Source organism: Pogoniulus pusillus, chromosome 29 (genome assembly GCF_015220805.1).
Source record: "Pogoniulus pusillus isolate bPogPus1 chromosome 29, bPogPus1.pri, whole genome shotgun sequence".
NCBI classification, from domain to species: Eukaryota; Metazoa; Chordata; class Aves; order Piciformes; family Lybiidae; genus Pogoniulus; species Pogoniulus pusillus.
In genome coordinates, this window is record NC_087292.1 from 14,291,430 (window position 1) to 14,303,924 (window position 12,495).

The following is a 12,495-nucleotide window of genomic DNA, read 5'->3' on the forward strand; positions in this document are numbered from 1 at the left end:
GTGGAAACAAACCCTTCAGTTCTTACAGCTCCATTCCAAACCCAGGGAACAAGATATCCTGCACTGGAGCTTTCAGTTCCCATCTTTCCTTTTTTTGTTTGTTTTGCCTTTTCATCTTGCAGCCACATTTTATGTGTTACTACTTCTCATCTCTCTTGCAAAGCAGTGACACAGCAGTGTGTTTGATCGCAGCGCCGCTGCTTAGCTCTGAGGTGTGGGTGGGGACCAGAAGGGGTTTGATGAGAAAAGGTTTAAAGGGATGCTGGGTGGAAACAAGTGAGTGAATGAAATAAAGCGTAGCCTTTTCACCTGGAAACATTTGCTGTAGGTCTTTGAAATTCTTTGATGTTGAGTTGCATTGGGATGAAGGGCAGAGGGAGAGATCCTTCTTTATTTACAGCTGGGGTTTAGCTGATGTTCAGGCTCAGGATGCTGCAGAGGTCTCTGAGCATCTTTCAGATCTTGCAGTCCAAGAGGAGATCTTTCCTTTTTTTTTTGTTTTTTGCATTGTCTCCCAAGACTGCTCTTAGGGAAGAATTTGCATCCATGTTTGAAGGCCGCCCCCTGCAAAGGCAGACACAGAACCCCAGCATGGTGGCGCTTAGCAGGGACCTCTGGGCATCATCTAGTCCAACCCCCCTGCTAAACCAGGGCCACCCACAGCAGGTTGCCCAGGAGCACAATGTCCATGCAAATTTGTAATCTCTCTGGAGAAGGAGGCTCCACAACCTCTCTGGGCAGCCTGCTCCAATGCTTCAGCACCCTCATGCCAAAGAAGTTTTTACTGCTGTTGAGGTGGAAGTTCTGGAGCCCTCAACATGAGAAGGACATGGAACTCTTGAAGTGAGTCCAGAGTAGGGCCACGAAGATGCTCAGAGGGCTGGGAGCAGCTCTGCTATTAGGACAGGCTATGAGAGTTGGGGCTCCCTAGCCTGGAGAAGAGAAGGCTTCGAGGAGATCTTATAGGAGCCTTCCAGTATCTGAAAGGGGCTACAGGAGGGTTGTGGAGAGACTATTTACAAGGTCTTGTAATGACAGGATGAGGTCTTGAGTGACCTGTTCTGGTGGGAGGTGTCCCTGCCTATGGCAGGGAGTTGGAACTGGATGAGCCTTGAGGTCCCTTCCAACCTAAGCCATTCTATGATTCTGTGATTCCTTTGTTCTATTTCATGCCCATTGGCCCTTGTCCTATCACTGGGCACCTCTGAAGAGTCTGTCCCCTTTAGCTTGCTGAGCATTAAGAAGATCCATCTCAGGCTGTTCTTCTCCAGGCAGAACAGCTTCAGGTCTCTCACCCTTTCCTCTTCACAGAGATGCCCCAATCCCCTCCACATCTTGATGGCCCTCCACTGGACCCTCTCCAGTGATTCCCTCTTTCTCTTGAACTGGAGAACACAGAACTGGACCCAGTACACCAGATGAGGCCCCACTAGGACAGAGTCAAGAGGGAAGAGAAATGCTGCCAAACCCTGTTCCTCTGCCAGCAGTGACTTCTGAACCTCAACTGTGGTGTTTGCCTTTGTGCTGGCAGAGGAGGCTTGCAGCAGGTGCTCAGCACAGGAGTTTTCAGCAGCAGCCACCCTGTGTTGTGTCAGCACAACCACTCACATTGGTCTGAAAGTCTTGGAGACTTCATAGGAAGTTTCCCAGGGGTTAAGGCAGCTTTATGATGAATATTACATTGAAGAGCTTTCAATACTGTTATTAAATGGCATTCTTGACTGGCTGCCATGTTCCGAGGTCACAGCTTATTCTCCACCAGGAAATTAAATCCAAACCCTGCACTGAAATAATGATAAGGTTATGACTAAACCCAGCAGACACAGGGCATCAGAGAGGGATGAAATTCAGTGGTTGGTGCTTTGCTTGCTTATCAGGAGCAAAGCTCTCACTGTTTCTCAGTGAAGGCTGGCTTGACAGCAGGTGTGGAGGCAATCCTTCCCCAGGAGCACCTTCCTTCACCCCTTCCTCCTCGAGAGAGAAAATACTGGAGGTTGGCAACTCACATGCAACAATTCAGACCAGTCCAGACCTTGGTGTGGTTATCATTTGAAAGCAGAATTTTGTGTTCCCTGCTTTTGATTAGCAAAAGGGAAGTGCCTTCAAGGCTCGCTCCTCTGGAAACTCGCAGTCAGGAGGAGGTCACATCTGTGCCTGCAGCTCGTGGGGGGGACACATGGACCAGGCTGGAGAACAAGGCCAAAGGACTCTGTTGCTTTTGTTTTCGTAAGGGATAGGGATGCTGCACATTTTCTCACAGTAGGGACAGTTAGAGGCTGACAAAGATAAGCAGATGAAACAAAATATCCTCCCGTGCCAGCAGGTTCTTTGTAAGCGAGCTTAATGAATTGCTGGATCCACAGTGCTGCCCCAGAGCAGGAGCTTGCAGGAATGCAGCCCGTGCAGCTTAATCCTCTGCCCTCAAGAGACTTCTGTCTTAATTCTTGGGTTGAAAAGGCCTGATAAAATTGCATTTTCCTTTCTCTGGTTCCATATGGTTGCTCTCATGAAATAACCCCTGCTGTCAGTGCAGAGGGATTCAAACAGAAGACATGTGGAGCTGTGCCAGGAGGGGAGGCTTTGTCCCAGTGAGCTGCAGATCAGTTTGTGAGGGTCACTAACTTGTGTCAAGCTCTCAGCTTCAGGAGGAGAAGCTACAGTCAGTGTTTCACTCATCCCTCCTGGCTTAGCTGGCAAGGTGGGCCCTGGCTTTGTCTCATGGCTTTACTACAGCTTCCTGTGTCATAAAGGGAGGTTGGTTTATGTTCCTCTGGGACACAGCTGCTGCCCTATGTTCCCTTGGTGGTGGTGACAGCAGGTGTGCTGGAGAAGACCCCATCCACATGTTCTAAGATTGCTTAAATACCTGCCTGTCATTGATGGCTCCTTAGCCTGTGGCCATGCTCAGGTACATGCTGGGATGCCCTGGGCATGCAGATGTTCCTCAGAGGAGCAGGCTCTGCTTACACAGGTGGTTTCACTCACTCAGCAGGACCACTGCCTGAGGAAAGCCTAACCCTATGCACCCATTTCAGACTCATAGAACCACAGCAGAATTTCAAGCTGGTTACAAAACGCTGCCTGCAGAGCAGTGTCAGCCCTCTTAGTCCAATATCCGAGGTAGTGGCAGATAATTGAGACCATCCCACAAGCCTGAGGGCCTTTCTGTGTCTCAGAGCTGGAATCAGAGCTGGATCATCTTTCTGCATATAAGCTACACGTGGCATTTTTGAGCCATATCTGTGGCTCTAAATCCCAGTGGGTAGAGAAGAAAATGTATTTACTCAACTTATATATTAAGCTTTAAGTGTGCTGAGATTGTGGGAGAGAGCTTGCTGCCTGTTTTCCAGTGGGATATAAGGTGCCTTGAAGGTGCTTCTTCCATACAGAAAGGCTTGCCTGGTACTTCCCTCAAGCTGCAAAAGATCTGTGGTTGTCAGAGATTGTTATGAGGCTGTGGGTGTGCATGAGCAGCAGGTGTGTACTTGAGGGTATAAGACAGCTTTGTTGTTTGACTTGAGCATCCCATGATAGCTACCATCAGGCACTAACAACACCTTGAAATGCTTGAGATGTGGGGAGAGTGGTGTCCTTTCAGTGTTACCCCATTTAGGAGGGGAAGATTCTCAACCTGGCCCTGGAGGTTGCCACTGAAATCATTCAAACATAAGTGGTGGGCACCCTGGATGTTAATTACATCAGACACTGTGGGTGTCCAGTCCTCATTTTGAACATACAGACCCATCTGGTGCCTTTATGAGGTCCACAGAGAAGAGTCTCAGATTATTTACTCCTGATTTAGGGGTTTGGTTGATGTCCCTCAGATTTCCCTGGCCACTGGCTGTAGCAAACAAGTCTGTAAAATGTGGCTAGTTAAGTACATCTGAGGTGCCTGAAGTTTGTCAGCACAACATCCAGCAGGAGCAAGAACCAGAGCAAGTTAGCACATGAAAGACATGAAAACACTGGCACAGGTTGCCCAGGGAGGTTGTGGATGCTCCCTTCCTGGAGGTGTTCAAGGCCAGGATAGATGAGGCCTTGAGCATCCTGTTCTAGTGGGAGGTGTCCCTGCCTATGGTGGGGGGTTGGAATTAGATGATCTTTGAGGTCACTTCCAACCTAAACTATTCTATGATTCTGTATTTAAAAGGGGGTTTTAAGGACAGACTACACCCCCCAGAATGAAGTTCTTCACAAAGAGAGTGATTGGCATTGGAATGGGCTGCCCAGGGAGGTGGTGGAGTGGCCGTCCCTGGAGGTGTTCAGGACAAGACTGGATGGGGCACTTAGTGCCATGGTCTGGTTGATTGGACATAGCTGGATGCTAGGTTAGGCTGGATGAGCTTGGAGGTCTCTTCCAACCTGGTTGATTCCATGATTCTATGATTCTGTATATGGAGAGGTGAGGGTATCCTCCACATCCTTCCTTGGTTGGTAGGACACTATAAATGTAAGTGGAGGAACTCACTGCCCTTTTGTGCCCCCATTAGCAATATTTTGGGGGTTTCCTTCAAAGAGCCACACCTCAGTGGGATGCTGCCATGTCCTATACATGGTCCTGCTGTCTTGATGCTAGGGGACGGACCTGAAATCAAAATGTGCCACAGTGATTCAATTCCAGTGTGCTTTTCCTTCCCAGATCAGTACTGCTGCTTCTGAAGAACCCTACCTTCATCTTCCTCTGCTTAGCAGGAGCAACTGAAGCCACCCTCATCGCTGGGATGTCCACATTTGGACCCAAGTTCCTGGAGTCTCAATTTAGTTTAAGTGCCTCTGAAGCTGCTACCTTTTTTGGTAAGGAAAACAGATCTTTGCAAGCTTTCCTCCCTTCTGCTTACCAAGAGAAGAGCACCACAGCCTCATTTAGAATGGAGACAAACACTCTTTGCAGTTCATTTACAGAGCAGTTCCCATCTTCAGCTATTAGCTATGATCGTTTCCCGTCAGCACATCTGCACCAAGTGCATTTTCAGAGCTGTATCTACTGACATCAGGAAGAAATATGCCACTTCTGTAGCCATCTGTTACCCTCTAGAGGAAGGCAGGATTACTGTAGGCTGTTCCATCACCAGACAGCATTAACTAGATGTTTCCTTGAATGAGGAATAGCCAAAATGGAAGAGCTGTTTTGTCAGCATCCTGAAACTGGGAAGGTCCTCACTTAGCTGCTGTGTTGCAGACTGAGGAAGTGCTGTCCAGCAAGACTCAGTACTTATGATGTACTCCTCACAGAGTCTGATTTGAGATATCTGGATAGGAAAAGCACCCTCACTAGGCTCATAGCACATTACATGAGCTCTTGTGGAGGACCACCTACTGCAGCAAAGTCCATTGAACTTCCACCAAGAAGTCACACAGCATCCAGGGGCTTACTTTCACACAAACACTTTGCAGTCAGTGTGTTTAGAGGTGAAAACTCTTTGCTGACATTGCTAAACTTCCTCGTGGCTTTTTTATCCCTTTTTTTTATCCCCAGGTTATCTGGTTGTTCCAGCTGGAGGAGGAGGCACTTTCCTGGGAGGATTCCTTGTGAATAAGTTTAAACTCCGCTGTTCAGGAATCATCAAACTGTGTTTACTCTGCACAGTGTCCAGTCTGCTGGCTATATTCATCTTTTTTATTCACTGCCCCAACATGCCAATGGCAGGAGTAACTCAGATGTATGGGGGAAGGTAAAAATATTCATCTTTTCAGTCTTGTGCTGCATGGCCCTGGTCAAGATAAAAGGCTAAGTCAACATATGGTGCTGATGGTAGTCATATGTAGATGTGTTGGTGATGGAAGATGATGGCCAGTCAGTCTTACAGGCAGATGCTGAGGGTGAGACCCAAAGCACAGATGATAATTTTTCCATCTAGTTGCAGTTTATGGAAGAGGCTCCCTCCTCAGTGAGGGAGTATGAGGTTCTCACACATTAGAGTGTGAGGTTCTCTACTCCTCAGTTGCCTTTGCAGGATCCCCCATCTCTGTCCATAGAGATCTCTATCCAGTGGGATAAACTAGACTCAAAGTGGGCATCTCCTTTCCAAATGGAAGTGTCTCCCTCTGAGCTGGTCACTTCAGTTTAAGGAACCTTGGTAGCTATAGGAAAGAGACAATTCCAGGACATGACTCCTGTTCATGGTGAAAATTGAGTGAGATGAAGCCCTTCTCAAGGCTGGCTTTATGCTTCCTGGGGTTAAACCACATCTCCTGCCATTCCACCTTCTCCTTCTCTTGCTTCTACCCATTTCCTCCTGGGAAGTGATGTTCAGTGTCTTCCCTCTGACTGAGTCTGTGTTTCCCTTAGTGCTTTGCCTGGTGGCCAGCTAAACCTGACAGCAGCCTGCAATGCTGAGTGTGGCTGTCTACAGGAGACCTACAGCCCTGTCTGCGGGAGTGATGACATTATGTATTACTCTCCCTGCCACGCTGGGTGCAAAGAAGTGTCTGAAAACCTTAGGAATGGTAAGAAGGTATGTCTGAAAGTACTGTGCATCAACAAGGTGGTGCCACATCTTCCTAGGAAAGTTTTGGCCAGCTCTGCAAGTCTCCACAGGTTTGAGCTTTGCTGCAAATCAATGTAAAAGCTTGGTGCAGGATGGATGCTCTCAAGCACCACCTGGGATGAAGGCAGAAGGTACCCTGAGGTCACCCTGCTTTGTTTCTCTCAGTGTGTCCAATGGGTTTTGCTTTGCTCTGAGTTAAATTGGGCTGAAATCTTTGGTCCCAAAGTCACCCATGCAAGTGGGGAGCTACTTTTTGCCCCAGTTCTTACGTTTTGGGTCTTCAATGAACCAACTCATCCTTCCTGCTTCTCACTCACAGAGACAGGCACAGGCTTAAGAAGGATCTTGGTGAGAATTAACTTTCAAGGGCAGCCTGGCTAAGCTCATTTCTCTTATTGAAGAACCTGTTTTGAAACAGAGTGCATTGAGAATGCATCTTGATTTTTAGCTTTGCTTTGCTCTGAAAGAAAAACCAGCTGGTTTCTGTGCTCCCTGAGCTTCATTCTTTCTGAGGCTTTGACTTCCTCCATATTCTCTGTGGCAAACCACCCTCTGACCTTTCTTTCCCAGGTCTACCACGAGTGTAGCTGCATTGAGAAAACCCTCCTGCCTGGCTCTGGTGATGCAGAAGCAGGGAAGTGCAATTCCTCTTGTGCAAAAAGACCCCTGCTCCTCTTCTTCATGTTCATGGTGATCCTCTTCACCTTCCTGAGCAGCATTCCTGCCCTGACCGCCACTCTGCGGTAAGCATGGGATCATCTTGTCCTGCACCAGTGCTGAAAGAAGCCCCAGGGTCCACTACTCATAGAATCACAGAATGGTAGAGGTTGGAAGGAGCCTCTGGAGATCATCTAGTCCAGCCACACTACCAGAGCAGATTAACCTAAGGCAGGCCAGACAGGCATGCATCCAGGCCAGTTTTGAAAGCCTCCAGAGAAGGAGATTCCGTAACCTCTCTGGGCAGCCTGCTCCAGAGCTCTCTTGCCCTCACGGAAAAGAAGTTTCTTCTCATGTTGAGGTGGAACTCCCTGCGTTCCAGTTCGTATCCATTGCCCCTTGTTCCATCATGAGGCACCACTGAAGAGAAATTGAGCCCTTCTTCTTCACATCCACCCTTCAGATGTTTGTAAACCTTGGTCAGATCCCTTCTCAGCTCTTCTTTGTCCTTCTGGCCCAAGCTGTGAGGAAAATGTGTTGGGAACCAACTCATCACTGGCAGCTTGAAAACATCTGCACCAACTCCCTTCCTTGTCTAGCTGGGAAAGCAAATTTAGCACTGGCAGTTCTGTCCTCTGATGGGACACACATGTGTGCATTCCAGTTGGCTACAGCTGTGGGTGGTAGACATTGCGCTGGGATGAAGCTCAGTCTCCAAAGGCAGAGGAGGTCCCAAGTGTTCTGGACCCAAGTGTGTGGTATGGTGGGGTGGGAGGTGCCATGCAGTCTGGCAGCCTTTTAAACCACCCCCATTCTGTTCCCCAGGTGTGTCTCCGACAGGCAGAGGTCTTTTGCACTCGGGATCCAGTGGATTGTGGTACGGACGCTAGGTATGGAGCAGGGTGAATCTGTGTGCCAGCGTGGCCCGTTGCCTTTGTGCAGCACCTGCCAAGCTGTTACTCAAGACCAAAGCACGTTGGGTTGGAAAATAAGTGGGTGGGATGTGAGCTGTTGAAAGGAGTATGATTTCTTTTGTCTGATGTCATTCATTAGAACCTAATTTCCTTTTCATGTGATGTGTAAGCTGAGGGAAGGGTTCCATAACATGTCACAGATGAGGTAGGGGAGCAGTGTCCTGGCAGAGTGCCCTTACTTACAGAAAACAAAAAGAGGCAGAGGCGATGAAGGTCCTGTGTATGTCTTTTGGTTCTTGTGCAACACCTAGGTCAGGTTGGTCAGAAGACCCACTGGGCTCTCAGGTGTCAAAACTTCAGCACATTTCAGATGCTTCTGGCTTTAGATATTGTGGGATGACTGTGCTTAGTCATGGTGGTAGCAGATCCTGATGCTTTGCTTAGTCATGGCGGTAGCAGATCTTGATGCCTTTCTCCAAGCATCTTGTCTCTGACAAGGCTGGTGCACAGGTGCTGCCCAAACTGAGAGTCCTCTCTCTTTCCCCACAGGAGGCATCCCTGGCCCCATTGCCTTTGGGTCCATGATCGATAAATCCTGCCTGTTGTGGCAGGACCAGTGTGGTGAGCAAGGTTCTTGCTACGTGTACCAGAACTCAGCCATGAGCCGGTACACCCTCATCGCTGGACTGGTCTACAAGGTGATGCTGCCTGTTCCATCCACTCTCTGAGCAAGCCAGCAGGTCTTCAGGAGACAGTGTTTTGCTTTGGCATAGAGTGTTACAAAATTAGGTTTTCCTGATCTGTTGTGGTCCCCCCAGCCCAAATTAGCCCTTCACATCTCTCAGGGAAGGCAAAAGCTCTATTTGCTTCTTGCCAGGTAATGGTGCTCCGGGCACCATCGCTCTCTAAAATCCCCATTATTTGCTAGGCTAACAGCTACTGCTGCACCATATGAAACAATCTCCTCTTCTCCCAACAGTTACCAAAGTGATTTTTGCTTGGAATGGAGTAAAATACACAACTGCAGTGTGTTAGTGAGAGTGAGGGATGGCATCGTGGGCAGGCTGTAAAAAAACATTCCCCAGTCTCTGCTAGAAATAAGAGTTTTACTCTCTGTTTCTTATTTATTAGCTGAAAACCATCATTTTAACTGCTCCCAAGCAAGCACTTACCCTAGATAGTAGTGTTTAGCAGTTGCTGTGATAAAAAGGCTTTCAAAAGCCTTTCAGCAAATGGCTCAGGTGGTGTCAATCCACAACTCTCTTCTCTGAATGACTGTGGAGCTGAACAGCTTTTCAGATTCTCACTATCCCTCTGCTATGGGGCTGGCTAAATTCAGATTCTTACTCTCTCCAGCTCTGCTGCCCTTCAGCATCATCTAAGATCTCAAATTGCACCAGGGAATGTTTAGATTGGAAATTAGGAAAAATTTCTTCCCTGAAAGGGTTCTTAAACAGTAGAACAGGCTCCTCAGGGAGATGATTGAATCTCCATCCCTGGAGGTGTTTAAAAGAGGGAGAGATGTGGTGCAGAGGGACAATGGTTTAACACCAGACCTGATAAACTTAAAGGTCTTTTCCAACTGAAATGATTGCATGATCTTCCCAAAACCTGCTCAGCAGATCTCATCCCAGATGAAAGCTAAGCACCTGGTTGGAGGGGGGCAGAGAGTAATGAGATGTCTTCATGGCTGCAGGTGCTTGGGACAACCTTCTTTATAGTCGCCTGTTTACTCTACAAACCTCCACCAGCAGAGTCAGCTCCGGGCAGCTCAGACACGTCCGAAAATGGCAACGGTGACCTCCAGGAACACAAACCTTCACTGCCAGCTGAAGAGGACAGCTAATGCTGTGTGTGTGCAAGTGACTTTCTCAGCCTCAGAAATATAAGCAGAGGACATTATGCAGTAATATTATCACTTATTTTCCCCCCCCTCCCCTTTTTTTTAGTTGAAGATAAATAATTTAATTAACCACTGGTGTACTTTTTACTTTCCCAACAGCAGAAGCACCTTCCAAGTGGTGTGCTGATGCCATATGCAGTTCTTTAATTTAATTTAATTTAATTTAATTTAAAGAAAGGGCTACCATAGCTTTATCTCTGTGGCAGGCCAGGACCACATTCACCACTTGTGGAAATAAGCACCGGTAACTCCAATGGAGCACATGGAATCATCAGAGGATCTGGGCTCTAAACATCTCAACTGTTAAGTCAACTGTAGCAAAGATTCTGTTGGGACTTCCTAAGCCAGAGAAGAGCCCTGCTGTCCTGAGGTCTGCATGGCAGAGAGGACAACTGGTCCTTAAAGCTACTGTATGCAAAGCACATGGTGCCAATCTGCCTTCCTCCTTTCTGTGACACACAACATTGCTCCTTTTGTTCAGGAGCAGGTTATCTAATTATGCAAATTTGTCTTACTGTGCAATGGGAGATGGGTCTGAGGGGAGATTTGTCTACCAAATTCATCAGTGCACTACAGGCAGCCAGCTCCCAGAGCTGCTGAGTGCTGCACCTCCACTGCCTCACTTCATCGCAGGGTTTACACCGTGGTGACACTTCGGTTTCTTTTCTTGTCTCGTTCCAAGCTGATGCCTTTTGTAATGTACTGTGCAAAACTTGAACTTACCTTTTGCTGGTTTTGGGTGTGGGAGGACAAGGGGTACAGATCTATGCATGGTGTTGGGAGACAAGGGGTACTGATCTATGCATGGTGTGGGATGACAAGGGGTACTGATCTATGCATGGTGTGGGAAGACACATCTATGCAATGCTTCTCTGTGCTTGCTTCATAAAGACATTGAGTTCAGGTAGATGAGAAAAGTCAGAGTGGATTAGGTTTGTCTCTTGACCTCTAGCTTAAGGGCTAGCTTGCCCTGAAGACAGACTGCCTTGTGGACAGGGGATGCTGACTTGTAGCTGGCTCGTTTGTGAGTAGAGAGGGCAGCATTCCCCAAATGACTTTTGACTGTGCACTTGCAATATTGACCAGGGCCTTTCTGAGGGGAGAGAAGTGGAATTTGGATGGGTGTATGTCTGGCTTCCCTCTCAACCCAGCTCAGGTGAGGTTAGTGCTTAGTCTGCCTGTGTTTGCACAGCCATACAATCCATGTACAGCTGAGAGGGAGGGCTGTGGCCAGCCTCTTGACACCTACACTGTATAAATCATGTTTCTGGGGACAGGACCTATCTTGCTGAGCTGCAAACTGTCCCTTCTTTTGTGTCAGCCACTACTTTGCAGATGTTTCCGTATATTTTGTGTATTTATGCTTTTGTAAATGGACATGGAATGGGCATTTGTTTCCTTTGTTAGCAAAGGACCAACTCTCAGAGAAGAACTGAGGCCAATCCTGTTGCAGACAGGAATGGTGGCACTGGGAGTGTAGTCAGTCTTCAGTGTCAAGAAAGCAAATTCCCTTCCACAAAGTCAAGTAGTGACCCTCTTGCTTCTTCCACACTTCCCAGCCTCTGCTGGGAGAGATTTGAGCATCCTCAGTAACTGCCTGAAAGGCTAAAGGTGCTACGGGTGAGTGGCTTTTGGCTGCTTGAACACAGGCAGCTGGTGCAGCCTTGATAGGGCACAGCATGCAGGAGAGCCCTGTTTTTCCAGGGAGGCAGGATTAGTCTCCCTGATGCAGGAGGTAATCCTGACACCACCCAAACGTCAGAAGCTTCTTCACAACCTCCACCTGGGTTTGGAGCTACTTGCAAACATGAGCCTGTCTCTAAGCCTTGCCCAAAAATCTCCCTTCCCAGCTTACAGGCACTTAGGGTACAAGCAGGGATCTCAGGTGGGGAAAATGCACAAATGTATTTGGGAAACATATTTTGTGTCTGATGTATTTATGAAAGGAAGAAGGTTTTCCATATACATATATATGGATATTGCAATGCAGTTCTAGTGTCTATAAAATGAGCTTTATTTGAGTGTGATCTTTCCAGAGCAAAAGAAAAGCTCCTGGGATTTAGGGCACTGTGTTGCTCTGGGACTGGTAAGTCATGGATTTAAGTAAGCAACAACAAAGTGCTCCTGTTCCACAAACAGGTTATGTAGTTGTACAGGTAACTTAAAATGTTTGGAAGTACGTTTCCCAGTCTCAGCTGAAGTGTTATATTGCTATAAAAGCATAGAAATATAATCAGTGTTTCACAGGTACTTGTGTGTGTGGTTTTCCTCAGCTGTCACCCTTTCCCAGATGCTCTTCTCAGCAGAGGTGGGCTGGATCTGTTCTGCCTGGGAATTCCATCCTGAAGCTCGTAGGGTCAGCCTTCACTGTAGGTCATCAATGTGTCTTTATGACAGAGTGGCTGGAGAGCAAGCCAGGAAGAAAGGGAGCTGGGGGTGCTGATAGATAGTAGCTGAACATGAGCCAGCAGTGTGCCCAGGAGAGCCAATGGCATCCTGGCCTGGATCAGGAGCAGTGTGGCCAGTAGGACAA

General features: G+C 47.8%; 1 protein-coding gene across 1 annotated transcript in view; it reads left to right on the forward strand.

The window, feature by feature from the left end:
* SLCO4A1 (solute carrier organic anion transporter family member 4A1) overlaps positions 1-12,212 on the forward strand; it is a 32,913-nt gene extending 20,701 nt beyond the window's left edge. Inside the window, exons 6-12 of the mRNA XM_064167575.1 lie at positions 4,640-4,794; positions 5,477-5,672; positions 6,290-6,455; positions 7,059-7,231; positions 7,971-8,035; positions 8,609-8,757; positions 9,756-12,212. Of these exons, the coding sequence (XP_064023645.1) occupies positions 4,640-4,794; positions 5,477-5,672; positions 6,290-6,455; positions 7,059-7,231; positions 7,971-8,035; positions 8,609-8,757; positions 9,756-9,905 (1,054 nt within the window). The 3' untranslated portion in view covers positions 9,906-12,212. The remainder of the gene's footprint in view (positions 1-4,639; positions 4,795-5,476; positions 5,673-6,289; positions 6,456-7,058; positions 7,232-7,970; positions 8,036-8,608; positions 8,758-9,755) is intronic.
* Positions 12,213-12,495: the final 283 nt, after the last annotated feature.